The following is a 21,014-nucleotide window of genomic DNA, read 5'->3' as shown; positions in this document are numbered from 1 at the left end:
TGGGGGTAGGATGTTATGAAGTGGCGATGAAAGAAGGGAACATGATAGCATCCCATGCCTGGGGTTTCTGTCTGTGTACTTGGTGGCTGATCTTCCAGGGGACAGCGTACCAGGGATCCACCTTTTAAAACAGTGGTATCTGGGGGAGATAAAGAACCCCAGTCACCACGAAGACATTCTGATAGAAATACTCCCAAGAACTACAGAATTACAGTTACAGACGCCACCGTTAGTGTGCATATTGGCAGCTGGAAGGGGTCTACTGGATGAAAAGGCTGCAGCAGTGGCCTGGAAGAGAGCTATTTGCAGGCTGAAATCAGCTGCCAGCAGGTTCAGCAGCAGCAGAAAAAGGAAAATGCAGCAGGGGGCAGGAACTACAGAAAGGCAGAGAGGAAAGCTTCCAGAAGGGACACCTGCAGGTGGCAGAGAGAGCAAGGTCACAAAGATTTGCAGCAAGGACAGAAAAGCTTGTAACAGAACAACATCTCTAAGGTTTCTGCAACATCCTAAAGGCGGAAAGACTGGGGTCTAGGGTTCACAGGCCTAGAACTCTCCCTGGCTGCCAATCGGTGCCTCTCCAGGAAGAACCAATAGTCATCACCAAACTCACACCAGGCCAGCATGTCGGTAACTCGGCATTTTATGTTCCACTAAATCGGTTGCTGAATTCTGTTCCATTTACATAATAGGTAAAGACAGGACTTAAGTAATCACTTGAGTGATCTTTATATAATAAGGACTTTATATAATAAAGAAATGTGAGGAGGCATTTCCTGGAGCAGAAATACCTGAATCCAGGTGTCCCTGCGGGCTGTGTGCCCACTGATGGACTGCGGCTCAGGCAAGGCCCGGCCTTCCCACTCTCGCTAACTTAGAAAAGCAGATGATATTGTTTTTCTGAAAGGGGGTATTAACGACGACCTTCTAAAGAGCACAGAGGTGCATTTGCTGTTCTTCACCCATATTCTACAAGGATGTGCGTGTGTACATATTCTGAGAGATGCGAATAGTCCAGGATAGTGGTCCTACAATTAATCGCTTTTTATGAACTATAACTTTTTTCTAAAGTGTACTCTTAGAAATGACCACATATATTTTGTTTGTAATGTGTATATTAAAATTGATTGACCATAAGGACAAATATTGGAATCCACATTCCCCTGGTGATAAAATAAAGCTTTATCACGCTGCAATTCTTTACTGCTTCTTAGTTTTCTTCTCTGGGCGCCAGGACACTGCACTCTCCCGGTGTGCTGTCACCTTCACTGGCCACTCCCCCCTTGGTCTCTCCCATCCCTCTTAATGTTTAACATTTAACCAAGGGCATCTTCTCAGTGGTGTCTACACTCTTTCTTTGTCATCTCATCCCCTGCATGGTTCTAAATGCCATCTATATGCTGTCAAATTATAGTTTTACTTCTCTAGTCCAAACTTTTCTCCTAAACTTTAGATTCATAAAGTCCCCTGCTCTCTTGGCCTCCATTTGCATGTCTACTCTCCCCAGCTTTACACTTTAACTTCCTCTACCCCAATTATGATAACCTCATCTTTGCAGCTGTGTTCAGGCCATAAATCTGGGAGTCATATTTAACTACTGTCTTTTCCCCCAAATTCACAACAAATTGCCAACAAATCTTGTTGGGCATTATCTTCAAAATGTTTCCAGAACATGACCACTTCTCGCCACCTGCACTGCTACCCCTGCCCATCATCTCTGCCCACACTGCTGCACCCCCCCACCTCTCCCCACTTCTGCCCTTCACTCCACTGGGCTCTTCCCAGCTCCGCAGCCACGGTGACTCTGTTAAAACATGGTCAGATCCAGTCACTTCTCTCTTCCCAGCCCTCCAGTGGCTTCCTCTTTCACTTCAAGTGAAAGTCGCAGTTCTCACAGTGACCCCTGCAGTCTGCACATCTTCCCTCTTCTCCTACCATTGTCCACCACTGTCACCCCCCTCCAGCCACTCCAGCACACCCTGCATGCTCCCACCTTGTGGCCTTAGATTTGCATTTCTCAGAATGCTCTTCCCCTCCATGTGGCACCTTCCCCTTCCACTCTTCCCTGACCATGTTAATTAAAATGATGACTGATGGGCTATTTGAGGAATAGTTGGGTTGCATCCTGTCTCAGTACATTCAATTGTAATAGAAAATAGCAGCCACCATAAGGAGAAAGAAAAATGAAATTGCTGTCATGTCCTGGCCACATGCCAACTAGCTGGCGACCTTGGGCAACTTGCTTTTGACCCTTGAGGCTTGGTTTCCTCATTTGCATGATGAGAATAATGTCTCGCCCACTCACAAGATATGAGATCATGTATATTATAAATAATTATGAGGCACGCATTCGACTCAAAGTAACATATAGTTGAACTCCTTTTTCTCTTCCTGAGCAGTGAAAATATCTTCATGGAAAAGGAGAATTAGACCCTGGCCATCCATGACACGCTTACCTTTTAGACCACAAAGTCCACACATGGCTGCAAACACTGTAGATTCCATTTCAATATCCCTGATGCCAGCTTTATGCGCGCTCTTCAAGCAATCTAACTTCTTTTCCTTAGAAAAGGAGCACAGTGCTCCATCTAACCGACCTCGGCCTGAAAGAGAATGGAGAACATTTAGTGACTTGATGTCCTCCACAGTGGCAGTGGCGTCACCCAGAGGCTTGCTGTTGGCTAAAATGCCCTGTGACCATCTCTAACTCCTGCCCCTGCTCCCCGGGTAGGAGACGCTGGGCCATCAGAACCTTCCTGTCCGAGGGCTGTGGAGCGAGGCTGGGGAGTGTCCCTAGCTGAGGTCCCCACTTGTGGGGCCAGTAGCCAACTGAGTAGCTGCAATGGCCAGCCCAGTGCTCAGGGACATTATGAACACAGGGGGTCACTGGGAGACCTGCCCTTTGAGGAAAATCTCGGTAGCTCCAGTGAGTGGGGGATGGCCCAGGCACAGGTGCTGGGGGGAAAGAAGAGGCTTCAAGGCTCAGTGATGCTCCTAAGCCATGCAGGGATCGGATGGTGGTTTGGACATTGCAGCTGTCATGTGATCATCGTGACAGCAGCAACCATGCACAGACAGCACACATCTGCCAGGCTGCATGCCACCCCTAGTGATCACGTTTCCGCTCCGGGCTGCCCCTGCGTTCATTGATCACTTAGTTTCACCTGTATCAACCAGTGGTGACAGACGAGGGGGAGAAAAATCCTAACACCATTACTCCCCTGGACCCTGTGAGTGCCCCAAAACAGACCTCTTCTCCCCTGCCCACTCCTGAGAGGGCCTGGAGGGAAGCAGGTGGGCCGGTCATAACTCTGTCACCGTCAGGTATTCACACAATCCTCTTTGGGGCTCATTCCTATCTTGTTCTCCCCTTTCTCTACCTCTTTCATGCTACTTCCTCCCTGGCAGTCTATTTCTCCTCGTTCCTCCTCTTGTCTTCGGAGCCTCCCGCCGACACCTCCAAAAGAGTGTCACTCAAGCTGATTCAAAGGCAGACGCCCCAGAAGCCAAGCAGGTGGCATCAGGGAGACGGTCTGCCTGGTCTGAAGGGAGCAGCCTCACGGCACCTTCTACAATTATAGATCCTGCTATTTCAAAAGGTCAGAAATCTGGATTTTCATATGAAAACTCCATAAATTATAAATGTTGACAAAATAATTCACATTCTACAAAATACTGTGCAGGCCAAAGAAAACACTGACTCCCACAAGCTGCCATTTGCAAGCTCTGCTTAAACACAGGCTGGGGGACCCTCCAGGTGAGGGGACTGTGAGCCAAGGACTGAAGGTCTCAACGCTGTCAGATCCAACACCCCTCCCATTTTATAACAAATATGTGGTGAAACCGCCTTTGCTCAACTGAAATAAAATTTACAGATGATATGATCTATCTCCATACATAATTTTTAAAAGTTCAATATTATACCTTAAGTTTGATCCAAAGGGAAATAAAAGTAATTTATAATGAAATAATAATGGATTTTGAGATGAATGAAATTACACTGCAAGACTTCCAGAATGCCCCGAAGGCCTGGAACCAGCCCTGTGTAGATTCTTTCTCTCAGAATGAGCAGGGTCTGTCCTCGAAGGTCTTTCTCTCCTGGCCTCTCACCCCTGTACAAGAACTGCTACTTGGCAGTCACCTTTGGTTTGTCTCTAAGCTTGATCTGGGGACCCTTTACTCATGGCTGAGGGATAAAAGCACCACTCTGAGACCATCTCATCCCAGTGGGATTTGTTCCCCCAAACATTTCTCCCTATTTCCTGGTCCCCACTCTTTCCTGCGGATCAGATCCCTTCTGAGGTCCAGGTGAATGGCAGAAACATCGAATCAGCACATTTCCCTTCTCTTAGAGCCACCAATTTAACTTAGAGGCATAAACAGAGATAAGATTTCACAAACATCACTTATTGCATTTTAGTATTCAGTCCATGCTTGGAGGTTAAACCCACTCACAACATAAATTCATTCTGGGTGTCTTTCGGCTGCTTATTATATCCTTATGTTCCTATGCTTTAGTAAGTTCGAAAGACTATTTCAGTTCCTTTTTTAATCCACAACTATTAGTTTTCTAAAGTGGAGTTTTTAATATAAATTATGGGTTTGACTAACAAAGAGTTGCTGGCATTTTTCTGTTGCCTGCAGAGTTTATGAATTATTCTCACCTTCATAACAATCATAGGTACACATTGTATGTCCAATAAGGGTTGGGAAGCTGGAGATTTCTTTGCTACAGTTGAATAAGTTCTTCAGCCAGGTCCTTGTCAAGTTCAGCACTACGGGTGACAGGTCGTCCAAGATCACCTGTCTAGACCTGGGCTTGGGGAAGGAGTCTGTGGCTGTATCCGTTATTACGACAGACCCAGGAGCAATCCCTGCAATGTGGGAATAAATAAGTGATTACAGAAGAATACCATTTAGAGTTTACTTTTGACACATAGGAGGCAACCTATTCTGACAACATTAATTAACGCTCGCTGCTAATGATTCTCCCTATTTTCATCTTTAAACTTATTTTCTTTCCCAAATGCAATTAAATACCATTCAGAACAGGCATTTACATTTGTTGTCTTTCCAGATTCACATTTACAATATGATGGGGTTTAAATTTCAAGACAAACATGATTCTTGGGCATGCAAATTAGTGCCAGCCTTCGGGGCTTGAATTTGAATAAATTAGGTCAGGAATAAACTAAATGAGCCTGCCAGCAAGTAGCTTTCATAAAGTGACGTGACTTCTTAATATTTAATCTTCTCTGCAACTCCTTGATTACTATAATTTCTTTGCATCTCTATCTGCTTTTTCTTCTGATTCTTGTCACATTCGTTCCCTCCCCTCCCTGACTCCATGTAAATTAGGCCTCTTGGCTGACCCTCCGGTTGCTACAAAGTCTGGCTTCTCAAGGGACTGGGGCTTACTCAAGACACCATTTTCTGCCAGCTGTCATCCTCCCTGCCTGGGATCCCACTCATCTCCCTGCCCCCCACCTGAACACACGGAGGGGAAACAAACAAATGGAAAAGTTAAAAGGCATATTTTTGTCTGCCTTATTGAAGATTAGATGATAATGTGAGGACGGTTTTATATCTGGGTTCTCAGTCCTGTTCCAAAGAAGTGAGGTATCACAAGAATGGAAAAAACAAGTACCACATGCACTCGCCATCAATTTAGTACTAAATGATCGACACTAAGGTGCTCACATAGTAGTAATATTCACTGGGTACTGATCAGATGGGATGGGCGTGGTGAGGGTGGGTAAACTCACAACTAATGGATGTGGGGTGCACTCTATCGGGGAAGGGTGTACTTCTAGCCCTGGCTTGGGCAAGGCAAACCCATTATATGTAACCAAAATTTTTTTAGCCCCATAATATTCTGGAAAAAAAAGTTAAAAGGCAACACAAATGGATTACATTAAATTTTCCCAAGTCCAGCTTTGACCTAGCTTTTAACCCAGCCTGACCTAGCTTTTAACCCGGTCTATGTAGAGGCTGAATAAGAAGATATAAGATGATAGTGCCCTACACTCTCTGTGTCCTAACATTCTCCACACTTTTTATAATTATCCTATTTGTTTACCTATTTCTCTGACAGAACATAAGCTCTGTAAAGGCAAGAACAATGTCCATTGCTCTCTCCCAGTCTAGCACTGTACCTGCCACATTGATTATAGGTATTCAATAAAAATTTGTTGAATGAGTGAATGATTCTATAGAGCTGACATAGAACATAGGTCTGCAAACTATAGTCCATAAGCCAAATCCCACTTGTCTTTGTAAATAAAGTTTTATTGGAACACAGCCACTCATATGTTCATTTACATACTGCCCATAGCTGCTTCCAAGCTATAGTGGCAGGGTTGAGAAGTTGCAACAGAAACCACATGATCTGCAAAGCATGAGTGGGCTATGGAGACAGGTCCTTGTATCCCACAACCCAAGAATCACGAGCAACCTTAATAACAATGTTATCTATTTCATCCCCAATTACACTGATCCCTGCTATTGATTTTTTGGGGGGTATTGTTGGATAAACTACAGTGGAAGGATGCCTGATCTAATCCTGACTGCTAATGTTCCCCTCCTCTCTCTGGATGGACATCCACAAATGTGCTTTTTTCTTCCATGTGTGAGGGTCTTGGCTGGACTTTATTCCTGGACCATAGCTGCAGAGAGGCCATAGTCTTTTCAAACATGTCTGAGCCTGGCGAAGCGTGGCTCAGCTAGCTGCGGCTCCATGATACCGAACATCCCATTCCTCTAGATCTTTGAGGATTTCCAAAGTCCCTTCTTGCTCCAAAAATGTGTAGTTCTAAGACCATTTCTCTTCCAGAATCTCAGCCCTTTTTGTAATGCCCATTCAGTTCTTTCACACTGCCAACCAAACTTTTCCATGTACAATGCCCAGTCTTAATTGCATTTGATATGGTAAAATCATGCCCTGACAAGATCTGCCCCTTGAGAAAAGGCCGAAGGAGAGGTTGCCTCAAAACTTCACCTCAGGGCCGGGTGAGGTGGCTCATGCCTATAATCCTAGCACTCTGGGAGGCCTAGGTGGGCAGATTGTTTGAGCTCAGGAGTTCGAGATCAGCCTGAGCAAGAGCGAGACTCCATCTCTACTATAAAATAGAAAGAAATTGATTGGCTAACTAAAAATATATAGAAAAAAATGAGCTGGGCATGGTGGCGCATGCCTGTAGTCCCAGCTACTAGGGAGGCTGAAGCAGCAGGATTACTTGAGCCCAGGAGTTTGAGGTTGCTGTGAGCTAGGCTGACGCCACAGCACTCACTCTAGCCTGGGCAACAAAGCGAGACTCTGTCTCAAAAAAAAACCCAAAAAACAAGAAACTTCACCTCAGCACATTCTGGAAGCAAAACCTAGGCCCTTTATAGCTGCCTGGCCAGCAGAGGAAGAAGGGAGGTAGGGAGGCTCTGGGAAAAACCTTAGGAAGCATCACTTGACCTTCCCTAAAAGCCTAGCCTGGTCTCTTTCTGCCATGCTGATGAGAAAGAGACAGCCAAGAAAAGAGCTGTGGTAGCTGATGTGAGTTAAAAGCAACATTTTCCTAAGAGCTATGCAGTCTGCTTGCTTAGCTGATAAAAATAGCAAATCTCTGTGATTATTTTTTTATTTGCACACACATTTCTGTCACAAAATTCCTAAGCCTTGAAACTTACCTTTACCCTCAAAATGTGTTTTCTAGCCATTCTTCCACTCTTCCCCCTTATAAACACCTGAGACCACTTGGCACTGGGCAGTGGGGTCCCTCCTGCCAGGTTTCCATGAAGAAAAAATGAAGAAGAAAAGAAAAATGCAACGTGGGTAGATTTCCTCAAATCTCCTCAAGTCCTGACATTGTTTTTTTTTTAGTCCATCTGTGTATCTGCTTGGCTCCGAGTGTGCTGGGTTTTTTGCTGGTGTATTTTGGCAGCTACCATGCCGGCAAGGAAGTTCTCATGGCAGCAATCAAGCCATCTCGCCGATTCCCCCTGAGGTACCCATTCTGACCATGGTGGCGTCACAGCACCGTGAGGCGTGACGAGTTCGTGACGTAGGAAGGGAGGGGCTGCCGGTGCCATGCTGTTGGGAGAGAGAGAAAGTCATCATCCGTCTTGCAACCCGACACGTGAATGGGACATATTCTCTTCCTCCGTTACAAGTTAACAGCCCTCAGATACATTACATAGTCATTAAGACTTCGCCAATGCTGGGGAGGACGTAAGTCACCCCTAACTGAGGCCGCGGGGACACGCTGATGGATGTGTCCATCTGTGAGGATCAGCGGGAGGCGTCCGCCCGTCGCCGGTGCTGCTGACTTCTGCCCTCACGGTCACGGTCACCGGCAGAAGGTGTGGACGGCGCTGTGCTGGTCTGTTGGGGCAGTGCCGCTCCTCCTCTCTCCACCCGGCTCTTTACCATGATGAACCTTTGAAGCAGGGCTGTTGGCAAGAGTGACCTGATTCCAGGAAATATAATTTTGGCTGCCATGCCACCAGTCCTTTCCCGCCGTACTTAATGCAATAGTGACTCCATTTCACTTGCTGCCGATTCTGGGATTGCTCGGAAAGGTGCCAGGGTAGAAATGCGCGTGAGGTCACGCCTGACGATTTGACGCCTCTCCGGAACGTGTAGGTGAGTTTAAGTTGCTGCAGGCTGTTGTGACCACAGCCCTGGTTTGCTGCAGCAGTGAGAACAGCAGACTCGTTGTCACCAGAGGAGGGGTCAACACAGGCTGGAGGGGTCAGTGACTCCTGGTGGGTGGGCTGTTCCATTAATAATAACTCTCCAGAAAGATCCTCCAGGCTGTAATTTGTAGAAACTGGAACTGAGTTCAAAATCTGGGGCGACTTCATTTCTGACGTAACAGCAGAGACCGTCAAATGTGGTCCTTGATGTATTCCACTCTTGGACACAAAGACTTTGGAAAACCACTGGAGCTGTGACCACGTTTTCACCTGAGTTCCCTCCCTCTCACCCTCAAGAACACGAAACTAATTTGAACCTCTGGCTTCCCCATTTTTGTTCGTATTAAATATGCCGTGGCATCTAAATGCTTTGCAAGCCTCCTGGAGCCAGGAATCCAACCTGTATTGATTTGTATGTTCAAGATTTACAGGTCTAGGGCTTTGGCACGGACTCTATGACTAATGAATAAACTCTCTGAGTATCGTTTTCCTCAACTATAAATTAAGAGGATGAATTATTATTTGATCTATTAGATTCCTTCTAAATCATATTTGGTATAAGTTTATGATTATCACTTATTATGTGACATGGTGATAAAATGTCAGATGGCCTTGTGCTCTCACCTTTTCAGTCACGCTCTCTCTCTCTCACACACACACACTCACTCACACCCCTCAGCAGCTATTGGAAAGAGAGAATTTTCACAGAAAGGATCCCAGCTGGCCCTGCCTGCCTAGTAAGGGCCATTTCTAACTGGTTGACCTTGGCATGATCCATATTTCAGGTCTTTCCCCCAAAAGGACAGCAGGATCAGTCTACTGCTGTTTTTCTGTCTTACTCTGAAGTTTTACTGCTTATTCATGGTAGTTTCACATTTTTACACACCTCATCTCTTTGTCCTTCCCCATTTACTGTGCAAAAAAGGACAAACAGCTATAGTCTAAAAGTTCAGCAAATGTTAGTGAGAAAAGGTTTGCCAGGATTGGAGGATATCCAGCTCCCTTCTAATACAGATTATTCCCTAATGACTTATTGAATGAAGAAACGAATAAATGAATGAATTCTTTCATTGGAGTAGGCTTCAAGCACTCTTGGCCCAGAGAGGAAATCAATTTAGATTTTCCCTTCCTTGCCTCAGGCTTTCGGCCACGATCATCCACACTCCATCACCAGGTAGGTACTGCAGGGTGATCAATGGACGTGCCTGCTCCCTGCTGTAGGAGCTACATAAGCTCGGCTCCTAAGAATTGTTGCTCCTCTGTAGGAGACCCTACCCCGCCCCCCGCATGCCTACCTGTGCCCCTCCTGAGGGCTGCAGTGTCCAGATATGTGACGGACTCAGAGTCGCTGCATCAGAACACAGTGCTGTGCAGAGGGGCGGGCTTAGGAAGGCACACTGGGTAGCCATGCACATACACCCTCGTAAGTGCACACCACACGGAGTCCAAAACTGCAAATCCCCAAAACTGCAAATCATTTGCAGTCCCCAAAACTGCAAATCATTCCACTCTCATTTTGTCTTAGGGCCCTGTGTGTGTCCATAACTGCTAACATATTCTAAATTCAGGAGAGCAATTCACAACAGCTCCGTGGAAATACATTATTAGCAGCTTCTCAGCAAGCTTATTATAGTGTTAAACAGCACTGGTTTAGCAATCCTGAAAATTGGCCCTTGTGTACTAAAAGCTCAACGTTCTCAAAGCTGGATAAGGGATAGAGGAGAGGAAACTGTGGGGCAGTTTTTAGTTTGTTAATCAAGTACAAAGTAAAGAGAGAGGGCATGTGCTTTGAGGATTTTCCTCCTACCTTGAGTAGTTATTATTAAGTGGTAACTAATAAATCAAAATGACACTGCAAGCTACATTCTGCCCTGAGGGCTTTTTCCAATATTGAACGTCATACCTGGACACTTAGTTTAATTGTGTGAGAACGCAAAGCAGGAAGAGCAAAGAACTCCTATACTCAGAAGTTTTACTTCTTTCTCTAGTCTGAGAAGACCAGCTGAAATGCAACCACTGAAAACTTACACTGGTGGAGAGTACAGGCCTGGTTTGTACATACAATGTCTGTCTGTCCCAGCACAGATATCTTTTATGTCTTCTCCACCTTCCTCCAATCCAAGCTCCTCATGCATAAACAGTGCAAATGCTTTCGTTTGGTTGGAGCTCCCACCGAGGCAGGTAAACTGTTAATAAAAACAAACAAGTACCTGCCATAGAAACTGAGATAAGAATCAAGGGTCAGCTTTCAACTCCAATGTTTTCATTTTAATTTTTAGTTAATGCACTTAAGTGTGTATAGATGTCATAGGTTATGTTCATGAATTAGCTAATTTGCATCATTAACTTGTAAATAAGGCAACCAGATATGAAGTTTTAGGTACCAAATTAGTAAAGAAAAGCACGAAATCAAAGTGAGTGTTGATATTGTTCAAGGAGGTATTTCCTGGTGTCTTTGTTTATGATGAACACCAGCCAGCATCTTAAGTTGACATAGACAGCCTAGTGTTGGGCATTAATATGATTTATGCTAAGGATATAAGTACCGAGGCCATGGAATATACGTAATGTGAGAGCAAAAGGAGAGCTACCAGTTTTAGATGTGTTTTCTGATTCTGCATCCCCAATCCTAAGTTTTTATTGTAAAATGTACCATGTTAACTTAAAGCTTTAAGGACTTTTCAACTTTCCATTCACATAAAAACCGCATGGAGCAAGCCTTCTTATTGTACATTTGGAATCTCACTGCACTATTTCATCAATTCCAGTGATTTTGTTTTTGTCTTCTTCACATTTTCACATCTCTGAAATTAGGATAAGTCGTTACAGTCAGAGGTGTCAAATCTAATAACAGATGGTAATAAAATTGCCTGGTGGTTGCTTGTGCAACGGCTTGTTAGGACTACGTGAGCCCCAGGGACAAGGGATGGGAAGGTGGGTGCCAAAGAGAGGAGCACAGTGGGGCCAGGGTCCACGCGAGAGGACCAGCAGCTGCTGATACTCAGGCCCGGGAGAAAGCACAGCCCACAGAAAGCGCCAAGTGCTCCGGGACTCTGAGCTCAGCGGCGAGGTGCACAAAGTGTGAAGAAGCTCTGAAACAGAGAAAGCCCGCCCTTTGAGGTTAGGTAAACCTGGCTTTGAACCCCAACCCCATTGCCAATCAAGTAACTTGCTCAGTGTCAAACACGTAATCTATGTGCCTCAGACCATCTGCAAAATAGGAAAAACACAGCAGAGGGTTTTGCAAGGAGAAAATGGGATTGCACGTGGCAAAGGACATTGCACAAGTCCAGGCACCTTCTCAGTGTTCTGCAAATGGTACCTATTAGTTCTCATATCATGCAGCAATTTCTTGGCGCTGCTTTTGGAGCTTGGTTTTTGTGCCTATATTGCAGAATTGGGTACAAATAAAGCTGGTTTGAGTCGTCTAGTGGGAAAAGAGTGGTACCTGGCTGATGTGCACAGCATCGAGCAGAGGATCTGGATGGCTGGGGAGGTCGCCATAGGGAGAAGGAATATCTCTCTGAGGAAGTACCTAGCTGAGGTTGTAGAGTAGGTGCTCCCATCCACAAATGATGTGCTATAACTGTTGGGTGGTCTGATTACATGATGCATTCTGTTTTCATTCAGCAATAACTCCTGCACTGCACTCATTCCCAATTATGGGATGTAATTATCCCTTTATCCAGGCCCTCTGCTTCTCTTCTACCCTTATTATTGTCTTTTCTTTGCATTCTGTTGAGTTTCTCTGATGGGGCCTTATGTTAGCAGTGACCTGCCATGGAAGTCAGCCACAAAGGTTGGGTGGCAACGAGGGTAAGACCATGGCTTCAGGTGAGTTTTTAAATTATTATTGATTATTCATGGAATTTTCTTCTCTGCTGGTATGGATAGTTAAGACTTGGCTCAAGATCTAAGTACAAGAAGACCTTTCTTTTTTTAAACAAAATACAGTAGTTTGAAAATAACCTCAGTGTGTGGTGCCAGTGAATGTAAATTACAAGTATTCAGATTGACCATAAAACCAAAACAGATGTTAGAATAACTTGTGGTTTGAATTCTTCTTTGAACTGTAGATATTGCTGTAAGCAACAGGAATTTCTGAATATTTCTGGAGACATAAAGATGATATGCACAGACAGATGCAGCTTAGTTTTTGAAGCCTTACTCTTAAATCAGACTTACTAAACATCATCTCTAGACACAATTTCAGTCTGGCTGCTCTAATGAGTAGCAAAATGTGGCTGAAGACCACCAACCAACATTGACCTTAAGTGACATTTGCTATGATGTATTTCCCAAACAAAATAATCATTTGTCCTGGTTTTACCAAAGAAGTTAGAAGTGCACTGGGAAGGAGTCAGAGGCATTACAAAAACACGTTAAGGACTTTGTCTAGTGACTGCCAGAACAAACACATTTTCAAATGCCCCTAGTATCTTAAAAGACTTACCTTTGCCATGTTATATTAATCTGGTCCTATTGCATTTTCTGTAGTTTATATGCTAACAAAAAAGTATAAACATCTTCAAAATGCGCCATATTACCCAGAGTCTTACTTATAAAGCAATGATTTTTCCATGTTATTTGAAATTTCTAGAGAGAGATTGGAGGGCATCAGTTAATGATTTTATAAAAGACATACTTGGATGTTGTGTTGGAATAGATAACTTCTAAAGATCCTCCACCATATTTTGAATTGTCTGATTCTGTCCAGTGGGTATGGCAGAGATTCATTAGCTGTGCATCTAAACTATTTGCTTTTCTTTCTGGGCATACAGCTGAACTTAACTTCTCAGCCTCCCTTCCAGTAGGATGAGGCCATAGATGGTTCCAGCTACTAGATTGTGAGCAGAAGGGCTGGGTATCACTCCCAGTCCTAGCCCATAGACATCTCCCATTCTACAAGAAGGATCTGTTGGTGATCCTACATATCATCTACTTCCTTCTCTTAGATGGGTGTTTGCACACAGGGAAACTTAGCAAGTCACTCCTTGAAGATGACAGAGCAACAAAGTGGAAGGAGCCTGGGTCCTTACACAACCAGTTGGAGGAAAGTCATCCATCAACTAAGAACATCCACTTTGTGCTTAGTGCGAGTGAGAAGTAAACTTACATTGTGTTAAGCCACTGAGATTTTGCAGTGGCAGCTAGGAAAATCTTCAAAAATACAGTAAGTGAGGATACACAGGAAATAGGAGTGACTGTCGGAGTCAAAGGGTTAAACTTTGCACACACAGAGTTCTCTTTTCCTTTGAAGATAAGACTATTGACAATGCTTATCACCTCTGTGAAGAAACTGAACATAGAATATTCTCATTCAAAGATAAGAATCTGGCCAGAGGAAGGCAAGTTTCTGAGAAAATCATATGTGAAACTAAATCAGACTTTACCTGCTGCCTCTAAAAAATTCTGGTTCAGGTTAAATGGCCAGTTGTGATCATTTGGAACTACATCACCTGCTCCTCAGCCTACGCGCGCACACGCATGAGCACACGCATGAGCACACGCATGAGCACACGCATGAGCACACGCATGAGCACACGCTTTCGCCTCCTTTCCAACAAAATGGTTCTATCGGTAGAGTTGCTCCCTGGTGGGACAAAGCAGATTCTGAACAGACCAATCTTTTTATCCAAAAGAGAATCCACTGAGGGTTCCACAACCAGGTGGGTAATAGGTTTATAAGGTTGGATAGTGGTTATGACAGTGTATGAGAGTAAGTGCTGACGAAAATCCTGTCAGGCAGAGAGGTGACAGCCCGGGATTGTAAAAGCAATGAGACAATGTGTGTGTGTGTGTGTGTGTGTGTGTGTGTGTGTGTGTGTGTGTGTGTGTGACAGAGAGAGACATGCGAGTCCCCTTATTTTCCTCTCTAAAACAAAGCCTTCCATCCCAGAAATTTCCCGGAAACTAACATTTGGAGTACCAAAATGTAGTGTTGTTTTTGGCTTTGTTTTTTGAATAGAGGAAGAGCCATTACATTTTTCATTAGACAAGCCTAAGGTTTAATCTCTGCTCTTTTACTTACCAGCCGTGCTGTGCCTATTACAGACAAATACATATACAGTCTATTTGTGTTACAACACTAAACTTATGTTTGAGCCTCGTTCCCTCATTTATAAAATCATGGAGATGATAACTAACCCCTTAGCTGCTGTGGGGAATGCATGTGAATACCCTGTGCACATGGCGTACGGAGTGTGATATACAGAAAGCACCCCATAAATGGCAGAGGAGTCAGATAACTAGAAGTGTAGCTAGCAGGTCACTTTCTGTCTCAAATACATGCCCTAAATCTGTTCAATTTATTAACTAGCTGTGTGCCTTAGTTTATTAATTATGATGAGTCTTTTAGTTAGTCAGAGTTGTCCCGGGAAAATCATTGTGAGATATTAATGTCAAACCTCACATTTGAATTCAGCCAAAATCTGATTCATGAGTATCAAAGGCAGCCTTCACCTGTGACTCCTGGAACATAAACAGCAGTAGGGAGAGAGGTTACTTTGAGAAGGCGAAACAAAAGGTGGAGGAGGCCACACAAAGGCAAGGAGCAGAGGCAGGCAGGGGTGGGGAAAGGGTGAGTCTTCACACTGCCAGGAAATCCCCCACACCCTCAAGCCTGACGTCCCAGGAGGGAGTTGTAGGAGGCAATTTAGCACCTACTGATAATGAACATCATAGATCTGTTTCTTCTCTTTTTTCCTCCCTCCCTCCCTCCCTCCCTCCCTCCCTCCCTTCCTTCCTCCCTCCCTCCCTCCCTCCCTTCCTTCCTCCCTCCCTCCCTTCCTTCCTTCCCTCTCTCCTTCCTTCCCTCCTCCCATCCTTTTCCTGCTTCTTCCCCCACTGTCCTTCCTCCTCCTTCTTTTTAACTTCCTCCTCCCCTTCCTTCACCCTCCTCTTCACACACTGGGTAAGTAAAAGAGCTGGGATTAAATAATTATGGGCTATTCTGAGTTACTGTGACTCAAACGGTTCACCTAGTGCAGTGGGCAAGAACCGTAGAAACTGGATTTGGAAGAAGTTGGTCCAAGTCTCAGCTTTGCCACTTTATGGCATAACTTTAACCTTCTTTGACCTCTCTGACTACAGTTTCTTTGTTTTACACAGGATGTTAATATCTGTGTGACCCACCTACAAGAGCTTATGTGAAGATTTAGCAAGATAGTAGATGTGAAAGCTTTTCTTTTTGTTCTTGTAATTGTTTAAGAAATGAAAAAAGTCACATGAAAACTGCTCTCCACTGCTGGAACTGTAAATAGATATAGGCCTTTTGGAAAACAAACACTCTTTAAAAGTTCATTCCCTTTGATTATTTCTTCAAATCATCCTAAGCAAATTGACTTAAATGTAAAAAAATCTTTAGGTATAAAAATAATCATTTGAATCTTATTTATAATGGAAACTACTTTAATATAAAAGTCAAGAATAGTCTATGCATTGTGTGGCACAGCCACTTGATATCCATAAATAATGTGTTTCAAAGAAAATGTAATAATATGGAGAAATATGAATGACATACAGTTAAGTGAAAAAATGTAGAATGCAAAGTTATATAATTGCAACTATTTTAAAATCTATCATTGAAAATATTGGAAGAAAAAATGGGTTGATGGTGTCTATGTTTAGGTGGTGGGACTATGGGGTGTTTTTAAAAAATCATGTTCTTTTTTATATTTTCCCAATTTTAAATAATGAATACAAACTGTTTTTATAATTAATATATACATAAGATAAAATAAATGATGCAGAAGTACAACTTTCCTGGCAGTACTCCATACAATTTTCTTATGAAATATTTCTTATGAAACAAAATTCTTAATGACATGAAATATCAGATAATAGTTATTTTTAAGGAGTGGAATAATATTGTATTGTTAGTTTAATTATTTTATGATTTAATAAAATGAAAATTACTGAATTCAGCTATAAATATAGTTAAATAGAGGACTAAATCTATTAAAACATAATGAATTCTGAACACCTAGCAGTACTGTCAATAAAATTATATATATCCCCAGGGACCAGAGCAGCCAAATAATCATGTTTGCACGAGATTTAGTTTGGGAACCTTTATGTCTTGTTGAGGTAGAAATGATTGTTTATGCTGTACACATTCTAAATTGTTTCAGAGAATGAGCGTGGCTTCAGTTCCTATTGGGACCTCTGACATTTCCTAGCCAAATATGTAAAGTTTATTTTGGGAAAGTAAGAAAAAAATTAATAGAGAAAACTCAATCACTTTTTCTGAAATTAGAAATATTTTTACTTTTATGACTCCAAACATTGCTGGTTAAGTTGTCTGTTTTGTTCCCAAATCCAAGTGATAGAGAATCTTCATTCATAGAATCCAAGTGAGGATTTTTAACATGAAAAAACCTTTTTCTGGGAAAAAAAGAAAAACACATAAAGAGGATGTAAAGGAATTTGGGAAGAAAGCCCACAGAAATGAAAGGATATCAGTCTACACCCATGAATACTGCTAGCTCAAATACTGGACACAAACCTTCTTAAGGTTCAGTGATCTGTTGAGAAGCGATGTGGCATAATAATGACAATAATGATGGCTAACATTTGCTGTACACTTACCATGTGCCAGGCAAAACGCTAAGCATGGAAACTGCACGATGGCATGAAAACTGCATATAATAAATACATTAACTCACTTAATCCCATAACCACTCTGTTAGCTGGTTAATATTCATAGTTTGATGGACAAATGAAGATGCCAAGGCTCACAGAAGTTGAGAGACTTGTGTGAGATTATACAACCAGTAGATTACAAAATAGTCGTTTCTATTCAGTTCTGTCTGAACCTCACGGTCATCTTCTTTCTTTCAAGTGAGAAGTAAACATAGCAGGATGATGGGGTGGCAGCAGAGAGGTGAATAGAAATCTGGAGAGATGGAATTTGGATATGGTGTGATATGATATAATATAGGCAAAGAAAGAGTGAATGGCACATAGTTCTGGAGAATAGGATTCAGAGCTTATCGGGAAAAGGAACACTCAAGGAAAAGCATGACAAAGAAGAGAGGCAAAAGAGCTTGGAGAAAAGGGAGATGAAGTAACAGATCTAATGCTAGTAAACAGGTGAAACCACAGAATACAAAACTGTTCTATGAAGGCAAATGAAACTTGAAAACAGAAGCTAAGAAGCAGGACAGTCGCCGTAGAAAGTCTGCTTGGTGGTTTCCCCCACCAGATGTCAGAAGAAAATGTGGGAGAGAGTACTCAGGAGCCAATACAAAGACAAGCTCGCCACAGAGAAAGGACGACTGCGGAAGGCCTTAGAGCCATCCTGGGTGGCAGCCCAGCGCCCCACACCCAGTGTGGTTCAGTGGCTACCTGTTCACTCCACTAACCCCGGGTATGGCATCCCGGTCACAGCCTGTCCCACATCATCCACTAGAGTAATGCCACGGCTGCCAGTCCTCCTCCTCCCCGTCCTGCGCCAGCATTGTGTCCTGCCCAGGCAGGCAGCCTTACACTCCCACGGCAATCGTATATACCCCCCAAGGGGACATTTCTCACTGCCATCTCCACCTCTCTGCTCACTTTGTTTCCTTCCCCACTTTCCACGGGGATTTGCGTACGTCTGTGTTGGGTGTATATGTGTATGTAATCTATGAGTCCAGTGGTCTCTTTCAACTCTGCAGACCAGTGCTTTCCAAAGTTCAGCATGCATAAGAATCTCCTGGACACTTCATGGGCTCCTCTTTCAGAAATCCTGACTCAGCAGAAATCCTAACTCAGTTGAGGGGTGTATGTCAGAATTTGCATTTGTCACAAGCTCCTCATTGGTGCTGATGTTGCCGGTCTGAGGACCACAGTTTAAGTAGTGCTGCCATCGAGGACTCCACCAATCATGCTGAATACACCTCCTTTCCACCCCAGCAGCTGCTGCCCTGGCCCCATCAAAGCAACACTAGCTACACTACTAGTCCATCCTGTCTCTCAGTAACATACATGCAATGCAAGACAGTTAGCTGACTGCTGCTACAGGAATGACCTTAATTCAATCTAATTCATATTTATGAAGCACATCGTCCATAGCATTTGGTTATTTTGGTAATAATTTCATACCACTTTAATTATTAGTGATAACAAATTATCTACCCCACAACATAGTGGGTCAAGACATCTTTGCCAAGAGCTACCTGGGACTCCTTTGCTCTTTGTTCCTCCCATTGTCCCCCATATACATTTCTATCCACATGCCTCAAAACATCTTTACAAGCTGTGCATCTTTCTGTATCTCCATGGACTCTCAACCTGCTTATGCATTAGAATCACCAGGGAACTTTTGAAAAAACACCGATGACTGGGTGCCAATTAATTTCGACTTCCTGAAAGTATTTTTAAAATCTTTCCAGATGATCTGACGTGTAGTCAAAGTTGGGAACCCCTCCTTCAGCCTTTACTTCTCAAACACCCTTCCCCCTTCCCTACCATTACTCACCGATCAAAATCCTACTCATTCTTCAGAGTCCAAACAAAATATCACCTCTTCCCGAAAGGCTTTTTCAAGCATCTTCTCTCCTTGGTCAGTATTAACTTTTGTCCTCGGTGCACTATGGAAGCATTTGTTTCATGCTAATGGTGATAGATAGTATTTCACATTGTAATATAATTAATTTTTTGTCTCCGGAGAAAGACTGTGAATTTCCTGATGCAAGTGTTCTTCTTATACATCCTTTAGTCCCTAAGTCTTAAAAATTGAATTAAATTTAATTGTTCAGAACGTGGAACAGAATGCTAGTAATTTCCTCTTCAAAAATATTTAGAGTAACAGATTCTTAATTAGTGATTAAGTCATACCTGGTTTCAAATATAAAGTATTCCATGGTGTTAGTATACTTTACTACTTCAGAACAAGCCTCAAAACCTCATAGCAAAAGGACACCTCCTGGCTTCTCTTGTGAGAGGCAAGAGGACACTTACCTATGGTTGCTTTTTATGCAAAGTGTGGTCAATGAACCAGCCAGCATCAGCAACAGGAGTTTGCAGGGGTGAGCTTGTTAGAAATGCAAAATCCTAGGTTCCACCCTAATCCTACTGAATCAAAATCTGCATTTTAACTCTGTGTGATTCACAAGCACATTAAAGTTTGAGAAACACTGCCATCCACTTTATCCTCCTGAATTCTACTGCAGTTTCTGTTTCACTCTGCCAAGACAAAGTGATCTGAGATTTTCCTTTCGATTCCCAACCGAATCTGTGAATCAGAACTCTATAAAAGAGTTGCATTTGTCTACCCTAGAGATTCTAAACTCTAGCTACATATCAGAGTCACCAGAGGGCTTTAAAGAGTACTGATAACTGGACCCTATCTCTAGAAATTCTGATTGAGTTAGTCAGGGAGGCCTAGGCCTTGGTGTTTTTAAAATCACTAATCTATTCCACCTTTCCTATCTTCAAGAAGAAATTCTCAAACCAGCATAGCCATTAATTATATTCTCTTGTATTAATTATAATACTCTTATTAATTCATTAGAAGATATTCTTTCGTTTTCCCTGATGGTCTGTCCCCATGTCTGGTGATCTCTTAGAAAATTTGAGAGCATGTCTGTAGAATATTTTGGTCCCATTAAGCTCATCAAGAAGCACTTCTAAGATGACTACTCTATCAGTGACCAAAGGGTAAGGTTGTTTGGGATTTCATGCCAAATTCAACCTAATATGAATATGACTATTGCACCACTTTGATCTTTCTAAAATATACAATTTTGGTTCGAGTAAAAAAATAAAATAAAATAAAAATAAAATAAAATATACAATTTTTACTAAATAGGCTGGAAGGTACTGTTTTCTCCTCAAACTTTTTTTTTTTGTACTTCCTTTCCTTTTCCTAACACATGGAATAAAGTCTTTTAGCAAATCATGACAAATTACTTAGCATGGTCAATATTAAACATTGATAACCAAAGAAAAGTGCTGGCTGGGAAGAAGTCTTTCCATATACCATGACCTTCATTTTCATAATTTTTTTCTTTTCTCTCTTTCCTTGGGTTCCCTGAAGAAGTGAACATGGCAGGAGGCTACCTCTGTTTGGGATGGGTAAGTGAAATGTTTCTGAAATGCTGACATGATTGAGGCTGGAAGAAAGACATGAAACACAACTCTCAACAAATCAGAGGGAACTCACAAAAATTCCTTAAGCCTCATGAAGATTAATGCTCTATTATGTTCTGTTAACCTAGGGCAGGAATTGCAGCTAGATTTGCAGGTAGCTTTGGCAGATTAATGTCTACCCCTGGGATGAATAACATTCCAGTATTTTAGAAGTAAATTCTATGTAAAGTCCATCATAAAGCATATGAAATCACTCC

General features: G+C 42.8%; 1 protein-coding gene across 1 annotated transcript in view; it reads right to left on the bottom strand.

Moving 5' to 3' along the window:
- The window catches only part of UPP2 (uridine phosphorylase 2), a 30,044-nt gene extending 10,413 nt beyond the window's left edge, over positions 1 to 19,631 (bottom strand). Inside the window, 6 exon segments of the mRNA XM_076005556.1 lie at positions 2,454 to 2,600; positions 4,662 to 4,740; positions 4,742 to 4,785; positions 4,788 to 4,871; positions 19,145 to 19,393; positions 19,504 to 19,631. Coding sequence (XP_075861671.1) covers positions 2,454 to 2,600; positions 4,662 to 4,740; positions 4,742 to 4,785; positions 4,788 to 4,871; positions 19,145 to 19,163 — 373 coding nt within the window. The 5' untranslated portion in view covers positions 19,164 to 19,393; positions 19,504 to 19,631.
- Positions 19,632 to 21,014: the final 1,383 nt, after the last annotated feature.

Source organism: Microcebus murinus, chromosome 8, assembly GCF_040939455.1.
Source record: "Microcebus murinus isolate Inina chromosome 8, M.murinus_Inina_mat1.0, whole genome shotgun sequence".
Classification (NCBI taxonomy): Eukaryota; Metazoa; Chordata; class Mammalia; order Primates; family Cheirogaleidae; genus Microcebus; species Microcebus murinus.
Note: the sequence above shows the minus strand (reverse complement) of the source record. Positions and strands in the feature narration are given on the sequence as shown.